The sequence below is a fragment of the Heterodontus francisci genome, chromosome 1 (assembly GCF_036365525.1).
Source record: "Heterodontus francisci isolate sHetFra1 chromosome 1, sHetFra1.hap1, whole genome shotgun sequence".
Taxonomy (NCBI): domain Eukaryota; kingdom Metazoa; phylum Chordata; class Chondrichthyes; order Heterodontiformes; family Heterodontidae; genus Heterodontus; species Heterodontus francisci.
This window is the reverse complement of record NC_090371.1, coordinates 171,557,537-171,571,540: the sequence shown is the minus strand read 5'-3', so window position 1 is coordinate 171,571,540 and position 14,004 is coordinate 171,557,537. Positions and strand designations below refer to the sequence as shown.

Sequence of the window (14,004 nt, the reverse complement as noted above, 5' to 3'; positions counted from 1 at the left end):
ACTTCCTCCATCCTTATGCCGACTTGACCTAGAGTAATCAAACATCTGTTCCTAACCTCAACATCCTTCATGTCCCTCTCCTCGGTGAATACCGATGCAAAGTACTCGTTTAGAATCTCACCCATTTTCTCTGACTCCACGCATAACTTTCCTCCTTTGTCCTTGAGTGGGCCAATCCTTTCTCTAGTTACCCTCTTGCTCCTTATATATGAATAAAAGGCTTTGGGATTTTCCTTCACCCTGTTTGCTAAAGATATTTCATGACCCCTTTTAGCCCTCTTAATTCCTCGTTTCAGATTGGTCCTACATTCCCGATATTCTTTCAAAGCTTCGTCTTTCTTCAGCCACCTAGACCTTATGTATGCTTCCTTTTTCCTCTTAGCTAGTCTCTCAATTTCACCTGTCATCCATGGTTCCCTAATCTTGCCATTTCTATCCCTCATTTTCACAGGAACATGTCTGTCCTGCACGCTAATCAACCTCTCTTTAAAAGCCTCCCACATATCACATGTGGATTTATCTTCAAACAGCTGCTCCCAATCTCCATTCCCCAGCTCCTGCCGAATTTTGGTATAGTTGGCCTTCCCCCAATTTAGCACTCTTCCTTTAGGACCACTCTCGTCTTTGTCCATGAGTATTTTAAAGCATACGGAATTGTGATCACTATTCCCAAAGTAGTCCCCTACTGAAACTTCAACCACCTGGCCGGGCTCATTCCCCAACACCAGGTCCAGTATGGCCCCTTCCCGAGTTGGACTATTTACATACTGCTCTGGAAAACCCTCCTGGATGCTCCTGACAAATTCTGCTCCATCTAGACCTCTAACACTAAGTGAATCCCAGTCAATGTTGGGAAAATTAAAATCTCCTATCACCACCACCCTGTTGCTCCTACATCTTTCCATAATCTGTTCACATATTTGTACCTCTATCTCACGCTCGCTGTTGGGAGGACTGTAGTACAGCCCCAACATTGTTACCGCACGCTTCCTATTTGAGTTCTGCCCATATTGCCTCACTGCTCGAGTCCTCCATACTGCCCTCCTTCAGCACAGCTGTGATATCCTCTTTGACCAGTAATGCAACTCCTCCACCCCTTTTACCTCCCTCTCTATCCCACCTGAAGCATCGATATCCTGGGATATTTAGTTGCCAATCATGCCCTTCCCTCAACCAAGTCTCAGTAATAGCAATAACATCATACTCCCAGGTACTAATCCAAGCCCTAAGTTCATCTGCCTTACCTACTACACTTCTTGCATTAAAACAAATGCACCTCAGACTACCACTCCCTTTGCGTTCATCATCTGCTCCCTGCCTACTCTTCCCCTTAGTCACACTGACTTCATTATCTAGTTCCTTACAGGCTTTCGTTACTACCTCCTTACTGTCCACTGACCTCCTCATTTGGTTCCCATCCCCCTGCCACATTAGTTTAAACCCTCCCCAACAGCGTTAGCAAAAGCACTCCCAAGGACATTGGTTCCAGTCCGGCCCAGGTGTAGACCGTCCAATTTGTAATAGTCCCACCTTCCCCAGAACCGGTCCCAATGTCCCAAAAATCTGAACCCCTCCTTCCTGCACCATCTCTCAAGCCACGCATTCATCCTGACTATTCTTTCATTTCTACTCTATCACGTGGCACTGGTAGCAATCCTGAGATTACTACCTCTGAGGTCCTACTTTTTAACTTGGCTCCTAACTCCCTAAATTCTGCTTGTAGGACCTCATCCCGTTTTTTACCTATATCATTGGTGCCTATGTGCACAATGACAACTGGCTGTTCACCCTCCCCCTTCAGAATGTTCTGCAGCCGATCTGAGACATCCCTGACCCATACACCTGGGAGGCAACATACCATTCGGGAGTCTCGTTTTCAACCACAGAACCGCCTATCTACTCCCCTTACAATCAAATCCCCGATGACTATAGCACTTCCACTCTTTTTCCCGCCCTTCCGAACAGCAGAGCCAGCCACGGTGCCATGAACCTGGCTACTGCTGCCTTCCCCTGGTGAGCCATCTCCCTCAACAGTATCCAAAATGGTATACTTGTTTTGGAGGGAGATGACCGCAGGGGAGTCCTGCGCTGCCTTCCTGCTCTTTCTCTGCCTTTTGGTCACCCATTCCCTTCCTCCCTCAGCAATCCTAATCTGCGGTGTGACCAATTCGCTAAAAGTGCTATCCACGACCTCCTCAGCATCGCGCATGCTCCAAAGTGAATCCATCCGCAGCTCCAGAGCCGTCATGCAGTCTAACAAGAGCTGCAGCTGGACACACTTCCTGCACGTGAAGGAGTCAGGGACATCAGCCGTGTCCCTGAGCTCCCACATTGAGCAAGAGGAGCATGACACGGGTCTGAGATCTCCTGCCATTTTTAATCTTAAGCTTAACTTAGTTAAATGAAAAAGGAACGAAAAGTTTTTACCAATCACACGATTAAAAAAAAAAGAGAAATAGAAAAAGCCTTACCTTATCTACACACCACCGAGTCCTTTTTTTTTTGGTTAGAGGAGGAGGGTGGGTGGGAGCCACTACCTGTGTAGTGTCTCGGGTTCAGAAACGGCCCAAATATATAGGGTTTTACTTACCCAGCAGCCCCCTGGTCTCCGCCGAAAACAAAAGGAAATTAAGTTTACTTTGAAACTGACCTTCCCAGCTGATCACTCGCTCGCACTCTCTGCTCCCGAATAAGCTGCTGCAATGATAAACATAGGATTGAGTGAAACTCTTGAATTCCGGCAGGGTCAATGATGGACATCACCAGCAGGCAAAGTCCCGCTTCTCCTGCGAATCTACATTGTAAAAGGCCCTGAGGAATTTTCAGCTCATAAAATCTTTAGCTATATCTTACGGTCTGCTGGATATTTTGAGCTGCAGGCTCCAGTTGATATTGCAAAGGGTAGATGAGATTCTTTTTATCTGTTCAACATACAGTATTGATGAGGGTGTACCAACTTGTGGGGTGATAGAGGCTTGTCGCACCCTGCAGTATGTGTGTCAAATAAAATCACAGTAACAGCTGCGGTTCTTTTTTATTTTGTTTTATTAATTTAACAAAATTAACCTACATAAGCATAAATGCTGTATATTAATTTCTGTCTGTCTCACGTACTCGTGCGCACACATACGCCTGCCAATGCCATTCTTTTTGTCCCTTGTGTGTGTATACATTTTATTGCAGAGTTAACTTTTTGCAATGTATAATAGGCTACAGGAAATCTCTTGCATGCACCATCATATAGCTTCTCCAAAACTCTCAATCATCTTTTCAACATAGTAATTATCATATAGCAAGTTAATACGATCACCTCCTGTGCAATGGTCTTTACAATAGCAAAAAAATTATTAAACCTAGTTATCGTATCTGTGAGCTGAACACTATGATGTAGTTGAGTGTGTACAATAAGCTGAAACCAGTTGGTGATGTTTTCTAAAATGACATTTAAATTTCAGTTTTACTGTATATACAACATTGATGTGTGCTGCTCAGCCATATGACTACAGGACATTGATTTGGACTTAAAGCAGAATACTTTGGAAGTTAGTAAGTAAAGTTCAGATCTAATTTTATTTTGGATATTCTTCCCAAATGTGTTTTGTATTTTAATCTTTGTTGTTATTCGTAGACCGAAGGCAACAGTCAAACAATTTATACTTCTGCACTGAATTCGAAGACAAGGCAATCAAGGAATATTGGAGTGCTTACTTGTCAGCTTTTCTGTTAAATGTGATGCTTCTTTATAAATATCATACATACTTTGTACATGGATGCAGTTGAGTTTACTCTGCTTACTACCAGATCTTTTCCAAAGCTATCAGTTTGGAAACTTAACAGATCAACTCGTAGATTTAAAGTTAAATTCCTACCAATTTTATAATCCAAGAGATTTTTATTTTTAATGAGTGAAATGTTGTAAAATATCTTGGTTTATTTTCCAAATTCATAAATGTTTAAGAAGCAGATTTGAAATTAAGTTTTAATGCTCCCTGATTTATTGATGGCAATTCACACAATCAACGAAGCCAAATCAGCTGGATGTAGAATTTCTATAAATGATTTTTAATAAATCTGAATGTGTAAAGAATGTTATGTTTACTGTGAACACACCTTTCATTCCTACAAGATGTACAGGGATATGGAAGTGATAACTTTCAGGTCATAAATCTATCAAACCAGCAGCTGTTTGTAAAACAAGTGGAGCTTTTTTTTGTATAAAATGTTATTCATACAGTAGCAACTAAAAATTTAAAAAGAAATTGTTTTTTTCCAAAAATGATTTACAGAAGAACAATCGTTGCAACATTCAGTTCCACATTACAGGTGGAAAGTAACATACCAAATGTTACCTGCCAATGGGCATAGCTTTATCAGCCCATGCAAGCAAGACCACACTGATCTTTTAGCATTCTTTGTCAGTCCAGTTGAACGATACTGTTTGTGAAGCAAAGGCTACCTTCCAGAGGCAGTCTTCTACTGCTTTGGCACTGGCTGCAGTGTAATTGCAACTGTTGAAAAACAAGAATGCTGGCTGATAAGCAGGCAACAGGCAGAGGTTACCCAATCAACATCCCTATCCCCAGCTATGGTGAAGCCCAGCACAAGACAAGTGCAGAGTGAATAACTTTACACTGTCTTCTCTCAAGGTCCCCACCATCAGACATTCCAGTGTACGGCCAAGTTGGTTCATTTCATGGGACATGAAGACACAGTTGAATGCATCTGGACACTGACAACATCATAGTTGTAATGTTGAAGGCTGATGCACCAGAGCTGTCCACTCTTCTAACCAAGCTGCTCCAGCTCAGGGTTCAGCAACGTGTCCCTACACGGACACCAGTGTCCATGGTAAAAGACTTTGAGGTCCATGACTGGTAATTTCAGGGATGAGAAATTTCCCATTGACTACTTCTTCCAAACCAGTCTAACTTGAAAAGAAAATTCACAGCCGTCAGTTTCACAGCAGACAGGTGCTTGAGCAGAAATGGCAGCTTCCAATTCGGACATGTTCAGGGCTTTCCGGCGGGTTCTGACTTTTGTTATATAAAGCCTGCTAAAAAGCACAAACTTGTCCTGAGTTCAGAAGCCACTATTTCTGTTCAGGCACTGGTCAGCTGTGAAACTGTCAGCTGTGAATTTTTTTTTTAAACTAACCAATTACAAAGCTGCTCTGCAGAGAGTTCCCGCGCTCTGCAACTGTCAGAGCACATACAAATTAGGAGCAGTAGACCACTCAGCCCCTCGAGCCTGCTGTGCCATTCAATAAGATTATGGCTGATCTGATTATAACTCCGACTCCACATTCCCGCCTACCCCCGATAACCTTTCATGCCCTTGCTCATCAAGGATCTATCTACCTCTATCTTAAAAATATTTAAAGGAATATTTGAGGAAGAGAGTTCCAAAGACACTCAACCCCAGGGAGAAAAAAAAATTCTCCTCATCTCTATCTTAAATGGGTGACACCTTATGTTTAAATAGTGACCCCTAGTTCTAGATTCTCCCACAAGGGGAAACATCCTTTCCACATCCACCCTGTCAAGACCCCTCAGGATCTTGTATGTTTCAATAAAGTCACTTCTTACTCTTCTAAAGTCCAGCACATACAAGCCTAGCCTGTCAACCTTTCCTCATAAGACAACCCACCCATTCCAGGTATTAGTCTAGGGAACCTTCTCTGAACTGCTTCCAATGCATTTACATCCTTCTTTAAATGAGACCAATACTGTACACAGTACTCCAGATGTGGTCTCATCAACTGAAGCATAACCTTCCTACTTTTGTATTCAATTCCCCTTGCAATAAACAATAACATTCTATTAGCTTTCCTAATTACTTGATGACCTGCATACTAACCTTTTGCAATTCATGCACTGGGACACCCAGATCCCTCTGCATCTCAGAGCTCTGCAATCTCACCATTTAGATAATATGCTGCTTTTTTATTCACATTTTCCCAAGTTACAACCAAGGTGGGAGGAGTGCACTGTTTATTCTAGTTCCACTTCTCCACGAGTCACAACATATATTATTTTTATCCCACTTACCGATATGGTCAATCATAGACTCTATTTTTATCCCAGAATAAAACACACCAACTAGCTTTCTTTAATAAACAAAATTATCAGTTTATTATAAACCAAGTCTTAACCAGTAACATAGCAAAGCATAAACACACAGATTGAAATATTAAAGTTCCCTTTTTACCTTAGTCCCTCACACATACACTGGTTAACCGGAAAAATAAAGGGATTTGCGTTTTAGAGCTCTATTACAAAAATAAAAGACAAAAAAAAACTTGTGTTAAATACTTGCTAATTCTTGAAGAAGAAAGAGAAGATATGGAAAGATGTCCTTTGTTTTGGTTTGGCGTCCCAAATGCATATAGGTGGCTGTCACTGGAATCTTCTAGAACAGTTCTTTTCAGATGATGTTGAAGATCAGTTTGGGTAGGCTTCCAGGAAATGCAGCAACAGAGGTTTCAGATGGGTCTTATAGGAGGAATGTAGCCACAGTTTCAGTCTGCTTCTTACACTTGCTTTTCAGCTCCTCAAGAGATGGAAAACTGGCAGACTTTTTCAAAACTTCTGGAACAGACTGAATTGGGGCAGTTTGTTCTTCTCGGCAAGTTTTTTCCAACTGCTTTTCAAATCACTGTTCATCCCCGACTGCCTTTTGTAACAATTCAAAGTGAAACCAAAAACATTCCAGAAGTCAAGCCTCCTGGTCTCTATAAATCTTGACCAGTCTCTTTAAACATCTTCCCCATCAAAAAGAACTCCTGCTGAGTAATTATCTGCAGAAAAATGCCTTCCAGTAATTGTTTGTTTTCAAGCGGAGTCCAAAATCCTCCTGGTGACCTCCCTTAAAAAGTAGACAAAGTTCCAGCATCTATGGAATCTTTTCAGTTTTCAAACACGAATCTTCAAAATTTACCATAAAAAAGGAAGCACTCGTAACACACATTATACTCCATTGGCCAGATCTTTACCCATTCACTTAACCTATCTATATCCCTTTGTAGCCTCCTTATGTCCTCTTCACAACTTATTTTCCTACCTATCTTTGTGGCATCAGCAAATTTAGCAACCATACCTTCGGTCCCTTCATCCAAGTCATTTATACAAATTGCAAAAAGTCATGCCCCAGCACTGATCCCTGTGGCACACCACTTGTTACATCTTGCCAACCAGAAAATGACCCATTTATGTCTACTCTCTATTTCCTGTTAGCTAGCCAATCTTCTATCCATGCCAATATGTTATCTCCTACACCATGAGCTTTTATTTTCCGCAATAACCTTTGATGTGGCACCTTATCAAATGCCTTCTGGAAATACAAGTACAGTACATCCATTGGTTCCCCTTTATCCACAGCACATGTTACTTCTTCAAAGAACTCCAATAAATTGGTTAAGCAGGATTTCCCTTTCACAAAAGCATGTTGTCTCTGCTTGATTACCTTGAATTTTTCTAAGTGCCCTGCTATAACTGAATTTTACTGGCCCCCTGACGTCGGAGTCATGGAGGGGTGGGCGGGGGGTGGGCCCAGAAAATGCCTGCCACGGCGTCGACATCGGGAAGGCTCTGCCCTATATTACCGGCAGCAGCAAGGCCTCCTGGCAGCTCCCCCGCCACTCGACAACAGAACCAAAATTTCAATATGTTAATGTATGGTAATCAATGAATTAATGACTTACCTGCTGCCGCCAACCGTCCCGCTCCGATATTGAGGTAGGTTTTTCAGGACTCGCGTGGCTTCGGGTCTCTGTTCAGAGACTGAAAGATTGATAAGGAGGGAAAAATTAGAGTACAAGAGAAAGCTAGCTAGAAATATAAAAACAGATAGTAAGAGTTTCTATAGACATTTGAAAAAGAAAAGAGTTAACAAAGTGAGCATTGGTCCTATAGAAAGTGAGTCTGGGGAATTAAGGGGAAATAAGGAGATGGCAGATGAATTGAACAGGTATTTTGCAACTGTCTTCATTGTAGAGGATACAAGTAACATCCCAGGAATAGCTGTAAATCAGGAAATGGGAGGGAGGACCTCGAGAAAATTACAATCACCAGGGAAGTGGTACTGAGGGAGGTAGTGGGGGAGCAGGGTTAAATGTTTTCTATTGGTCTAGGGAGTGGCGGGAAGGGGTAAAATTCAGATTTTATAAACTTTGAGGGGATGGATGGCCAGGATCACAAGGTAAGTTTTTGTGGCCAGTGGGGAGAAGGCAAGTAATAAATTGTTTCGTCATTGAGGGGGGCGGGGTGGTGGGAGAGGGGCTTGAATCGTTTATTAAAGTTTTTACATTAAATTTATAATGGCTATAACTTTAAAAATTCAAATTCAATGGAAGGGCTTGAAGCCCTTTTAAAATGTTGGCGCCTCTGCAGTGGTGCCGGATACTGTTGCCGGGGCCAGAGCGTCGGCCCCCTCCACATCATTAGAGGCGGCGGTCCCCCCTGGCCATGTACATGAGCTGCTGCATTTAATAGTCCATGGCTCCATGGAGAAAATCCCACGAGATCAGCGGCAAGCTGGTAAAATGCAGCCCCACGTCTTGAATAATAGCTTCTAACATTTTCCCTAAGACAGATGTTAAGCTAACTAGCCTGTAATTTCCTGCTTTCTGTCTTCCTTTTTGATTAAAGGAGTTACATTTGCTATTTTCCAATCTAATGGAACCTTCCCCGATCTAGGGAATTTTGGAAAATTAAAACCAACACATCAAATATCTCACTAGCCACTTCTTTTAACACCCTGGGATGAAGTCCATCTGGACCCAGGGACTTGCCAGCCCACAGCTCCAACAAATTGCTCAGTATCACTTCCCCAGTGATTGTAATTGCCTTGAGTTCCTCCCTCCCTTCCATTTCCTGATTTACAGCTATTTCTGGGTTGTTACTTGTATCCTCTATAGTGAAGACCGTTGCAAAATAACTGTTCAATTCACCCACCATCTCCTTATTTTCCCTTATTAATTCTCCAGACTCACTTTCTATAGGACCAATGCTCACTTTGTTAACTTTTCTTTTTAAAATATCTATAGAAATTCTTACTAGCTGTTTTTTTATATTTCTAGCTAGCCTTCTCTCATATGCTAATTTTTCCCTTCTTATCAATCTTTTAGTCATTCTTTGCTTTTTTTATATTCTGGCCATTTTTCTGACCTGCCACCCATCTTTGTGCAATTATATGCTTTTTCTTTAAGTTTGATACAATCTTTAACTTTTTTAGTTAACCACGTATAGTGAGTACTCCCCTTGGAATTTTCCTTTCTCATTTGAATATCTATTCTGTGTATTCTGAAATATCCCCTTAAATGTCTGCCACTGCATCTCTATTGACCTATCCTTTAACCTAATTTGCCAGTTCACTCTAGTTAGCTCTGCTTTCATGCCCTCATAATTTCCCTTATTTAAGTGTAAAATACTAGTCTTGGACCCATTCTTCTCTCCCTCAAACTGAATGTAAAATTCAATCGTATTATGATTGCTGCTACCTCGAAGCACCTTCACTATGAGTTCATCAATTAATCCTATCTCGTTGCACAATACCAGGTCTCGTGTAGCCTCCTCTCTGGTTGGCTTCAGAACATGCTGTTCTAAGAAACTATCCCAAAAACATTCTTTGAACTCCTCATCTAGACTTTTGCCCATCTGATTTTTCTAGTCTATATGTAGATTATTGCCATACCTTTCTGACAAGCTCCCATTATTTCTTCCTTTATACTCTGTCCTACCGTGTAGTTATTGTCCGGGGGCCTGTACACCACTCCCATGAGTGACTTCTTGCCTTTATCATTTCTCATTACACCAACCGCTCCTACCTCCTAGTTTCCTAAACTTAAAGCATCCCTCTCTAATGTGCTAATACCATCATTAATTATCAGAGCCACCCCTCCACCTTTTCCTAGCTTCCTGTCCTTCCTAAATGTCACGTACCCTTGAATATTCAGAATCTAGGTCATCCTGCAGCCATGTCTTTATAATGGCTATCAGATCACACTTATTTATTTCTATTTGCGCTCTCAGTGCATCTGTTTTGTTTCGAATGCCACACGCATTCAGATACAGAGTCTTTAGTTTTGTCCTTTTATTACGTCTAGACTTGACTGCTGATTTACTCTTAGATTTGTACTTTCTGTCGCTTCCTGTCACGGTCTGTTTATCATTCCCATATTAATACCTTTCTCACTTGCCTTGTCTCTACTCTTTGATTTACCACATCTTCCCAAATTTGATCCCTTGCCTTCACTATTTAGTTTAAACCCCTCTCTACTTCCCTAGTTATGCAGCTTGCTGGAACATCAGCCCCAGCACGGTTCAGGTGTGGACCATCCAAATAGTACAGCCCCCACTTTCCCCAGTACTGGTGCCAGAACCCACTTCTACCACACCAGTCTTTGAGCCATGTATTCATTTCTCTAATCTTATTTGCCTTATGCCAATTTGCATGTGGCTCAGGTAATAATCCAGAGATTATAACCTTTGCGGTTCTGCTTCTTAAATTGGCACCGAGCTGTTCATACTGACTATGCTGAACCTCCTTCCTTGTCCTGCCTATGTCATTGGTACCTACATGGACCATGATAACCTTCCCACTGTAACTTCCTGTCCAGCCCAGAGCAGATGTTCCAAACCCTGGAGGCAACACAGCCTTCTGGACTCTTGCTCTTTATGACAGAGAACAGTGTCCATCCCCCTTACTATACATTACTATACTATATATTTAGGGTGGCGCAGTAGTTAGCACCGCAGCCTCACAGCTCCAGGAACCCGGGTTCGATTCCGGGTACTGCCTGTGTGGAGTTTGCAAGTTCTCCCTGTGTCTGTGTGGGTTTTCTCCGGGTGCTCCGGTTTCCTCCCACAAGCCAAAAGACTTGCAGGTTGATAGGTAAATTGGCCATTATAAATTGTCACTAGTCTAGGTAGGTGGTAGGGAAATATACGGATAGGTGGGGATGTTTGTTGGGAATATGGGATTAGTGTAGGATTAGTATAAAATGGGTGGTTGATGTTCGGCACAGACTCGGTGGGCTGAAGGGCCTGTTTCAGTGCTGTATCTCTAATCTAATCTAATCTATACTGTCCCCAACTACCACTACATTCCTTTTTGCTCCCCCCACTTGAATGGCTTCCTGTACCATGGTGCCATGGGCACTTAGCTCATCCACACTGCAGTCCCTACTCTCATCCAAACAAGCTGAAAGAACCTCAAACTTGCTGGACAATCACAAAGGCTGAGGTTCTGCACTCCTGCCCTCTGGGTCCCCTTACCTGCCTCAGCTGCAACCACACTCACCTGTCCCTGACCACTGAACCAATCAGAAGACCCTATCCTAAGGGATGTGACCACTTCCTGGTACAAAGTATCCAGGTAACTTTCCCCCTCCAGAGTCTGCAGCTCGGCCTCCAGCTCAATGACTCTGTGTCGAAGCTCCTCGAGCCACAAACACTTCCTGCAGACAGGTTTGCCCTTGATCACATTGGCATCCAGGAGTTGCCCCGTGCTGCAGCCATGACACATCACCTGTCCTGCCATCCCTAATGTATTTTAATTACCTGCTTAATTATATATATATATATATATACCACCAGTTCCTGGTTACGTTAAACCTTAAGGAATAGCATAGACCTTAAACACTTCCCACATACTCAACATACAGTTAGCTTCTTCCCCTGTAGTAGAGTAAGAAGCAAATCCTACAGTGTGAAAAAGTAAAAAAAAAAGCAAAGGAGCACCTCCTTCCTCTCCTCACCCAACTCCCTCAACTCACCATACTCTCACCATTCTGTTCAAGACGCACTCAATGCTAAATCACACTGAGATGCCTATATTAATATGTGATGAAACTAAAGAGATTAGCTGAGTCCCAGGTACACAAAAACCAGTTCAAGCTAGTTTCCTTAATTAACTTACTACAGCTGCTCCCCAGTGGATAGCTTGTATATCCCTGCTTAGGTCCTGGATGAAATGTAGAATTTAAATTTAGAAGTTCAATGTTAAATACAAACAAAATTAAATCTTTAGAAAGAGATTAAGATTCCCTCAACTCACCGAACTCCCAACACCTGTTCAAGTTGCACTGAATCTGAGAGAGAGGGACTGATGGGAGAGGGACACAGAAAGAGAAAGAAAGAGGGACAGGGAGAGAAAGGGACAGAGAGAGAGGGACAGAGAGAGAGAAAAAAGGGAGGGGCAAGGAGAGAGGGACATAAAGAGAGAGAAAGAGGGGGATGGGGTAGAGGGAGATGGGGGAGAGAGAGGGAGGACAGGGGGAGAAAGAGAGAGGGGACAGGGAGAGAGAGAAAGGGGGGAACGGGGAGAAAGAGAGAGGGGCGGAAGGGGAGCAGTGTTACGACCAGGTGAGAAAGGGATCTAGAGGTTCCCTCTCAGCCTTTTCCTTGTTTGACCATAACAGGGTTTAATTTTTAAAACATTGTGTTTTTAGCTTCCCCTCAGTGAATCCTTATTCACTGCTCTCCAATTGTAAGGCAAAGAAATCAACCAGACAGGTTTTCTTAGATTTAAACAAGAAAGGTGTAGGCTTATTAACCTTAAAACTCTAATTCGGTTAAAACTACTAAGAATATGTGACGTGACCATGCTAACATGCACATGCGATAAATACACACGCAGATAGAGACAGAAAAGGAGTAAGAATAAAGGGGGAAAGTTTGAAGCAATAGCTGGGGTTCATTTACTGTCCTTTGAGTTCGATGTAGAGTCTTTGATTGCAGTTAAATCTTGCCATTTCGTTGAGTCCCAGTGCACACTTACAAACTTGTTTCGATGTAGGAGTCTTCTCTCTTGAGGTTTAAGTGGCTTCAGTGGATCTGGAAGCTTGTGAGAAAGAGAGAGCCAGGGAGAGAGACCTTTCTTCTCTTTTGTCTTCAAAGCAGTCTCTGTCTTCAAACAGTCCTGTGAGCACAATCCAACCCTCCAAGTTGGCCAGGAGGTTAGTCATGTGACTAAATTTTTCAACAAACTCTCCTGTGTTTTTTTTGTGGAATCTCCATCTTAGCAGTCACCCTCAGGTGGGGGGGGGGGGGGAAGGGGGGTGGGTGGAGTTGGTGGATGGAATGCTGGCTTGTTCCACATTCAATGTCTTGTGATCAAAATCCATTTGGGTTAAATTGGATCAGGGAACAGTTCTATTGTCTCTTCAGGCAATTGTCTCTTAGTATGCAAATATTCCCAGCCACTCCTGTTATCTCTTTAAACAGGTCATATTTTCATTCCAGCAACAGTTTAAAATTAATGTTCATATGACAAAATTAATATGCCTCATTCTTGGCAGGTGGGGTCTCCATGACACCTCCACACCCAGTGGAATGAAATGCGATTTTTAGAAGAGCATTTCATTAAAAGAGACTAGACAGGAGAGTAAGTACATGAAAACATGCATGCATCTATCTCATTCATTCTGAAATCCTAATAATTGTTGCATGCCGGTCTTTCTGCTGTAGCAGTGTTGATTTAAACTGCCCTTTTTGGCATCCCAATAAACATGCAATTTTTGAGGAAGTCTTTCAGTTTGCACATTTCCATGCTGGGACCAATGTTCTGGTGAGTCGTATAACTGGGGCAAACAGAGACGGCTTTAAACTACATAATGGGGGTGAGAGATCAAGTGAGGGAAGATGTGATAATTTAAAGAGAGAGGAGAAGGCAAGAGAGCAAGATAGAAAAAATGATAATAATAATCAGGGTGTCAGGAAGGAACAGTGCATAAAAACTCAAAAGTGAGCCAGCAGATGTGACGAGAGGTTGCGTTCAGGAGAGGTGAGATTTAGAAAATAAAAGAGAAAGGCCAAGGCATCGGAACCAGTAGCATTATGGGTAAAGACAATGTCACAACTAGGTGAGAAAGGGGTCTAGGGGTTCCCTCTCAGCCTTTGCCTGGTTTGACCGTAACAGTGTTTAATTTTTAAAACACCGTGTTTTTAGCTCCCCGTCAGTGAATCATTGTTCACTGCTTTCCAATTGCAAGGCAAAGAAATCAAC

At 42.4% G+C, this 14,004-nt stretch overlaps 1 protein-coding gene across 3 annotated transcripts in view; it reads left to right on the top strand.

Annotated features, from left to right (window-relative positions):
- LOC137373614 (N-acylethanolamine-hydrolyzing acid amidase-like) overlaps positions 1–4,087 on the top strand; it is a 28,492-nt gene extending 24,405 nt beyond the window's left edge. For 2 of the 3 annotated variants that reach the window (XM_068038652.1, XM_068038666.1), the window contains 2 exons: positions 3,456–3,546; positions 3,629–4,087. In XM_068038652.1, the coding sequence (XP_067894753.1) occupies positions 3,456–3,525 (70 nt within the window). In that variant the 3' untranslated portion in view covers positions 3,526–3,546; positions 3,629–4,087. The remainder of the gene's footprint in view (positions 1–3,455; positions 3,547–3,628) is intronic. The other variant, XM_068038662.1, reaches the window with a different exon arrangement.
- Positions 4,088–14,004: the final 9,917 nt, after the last annotated feature.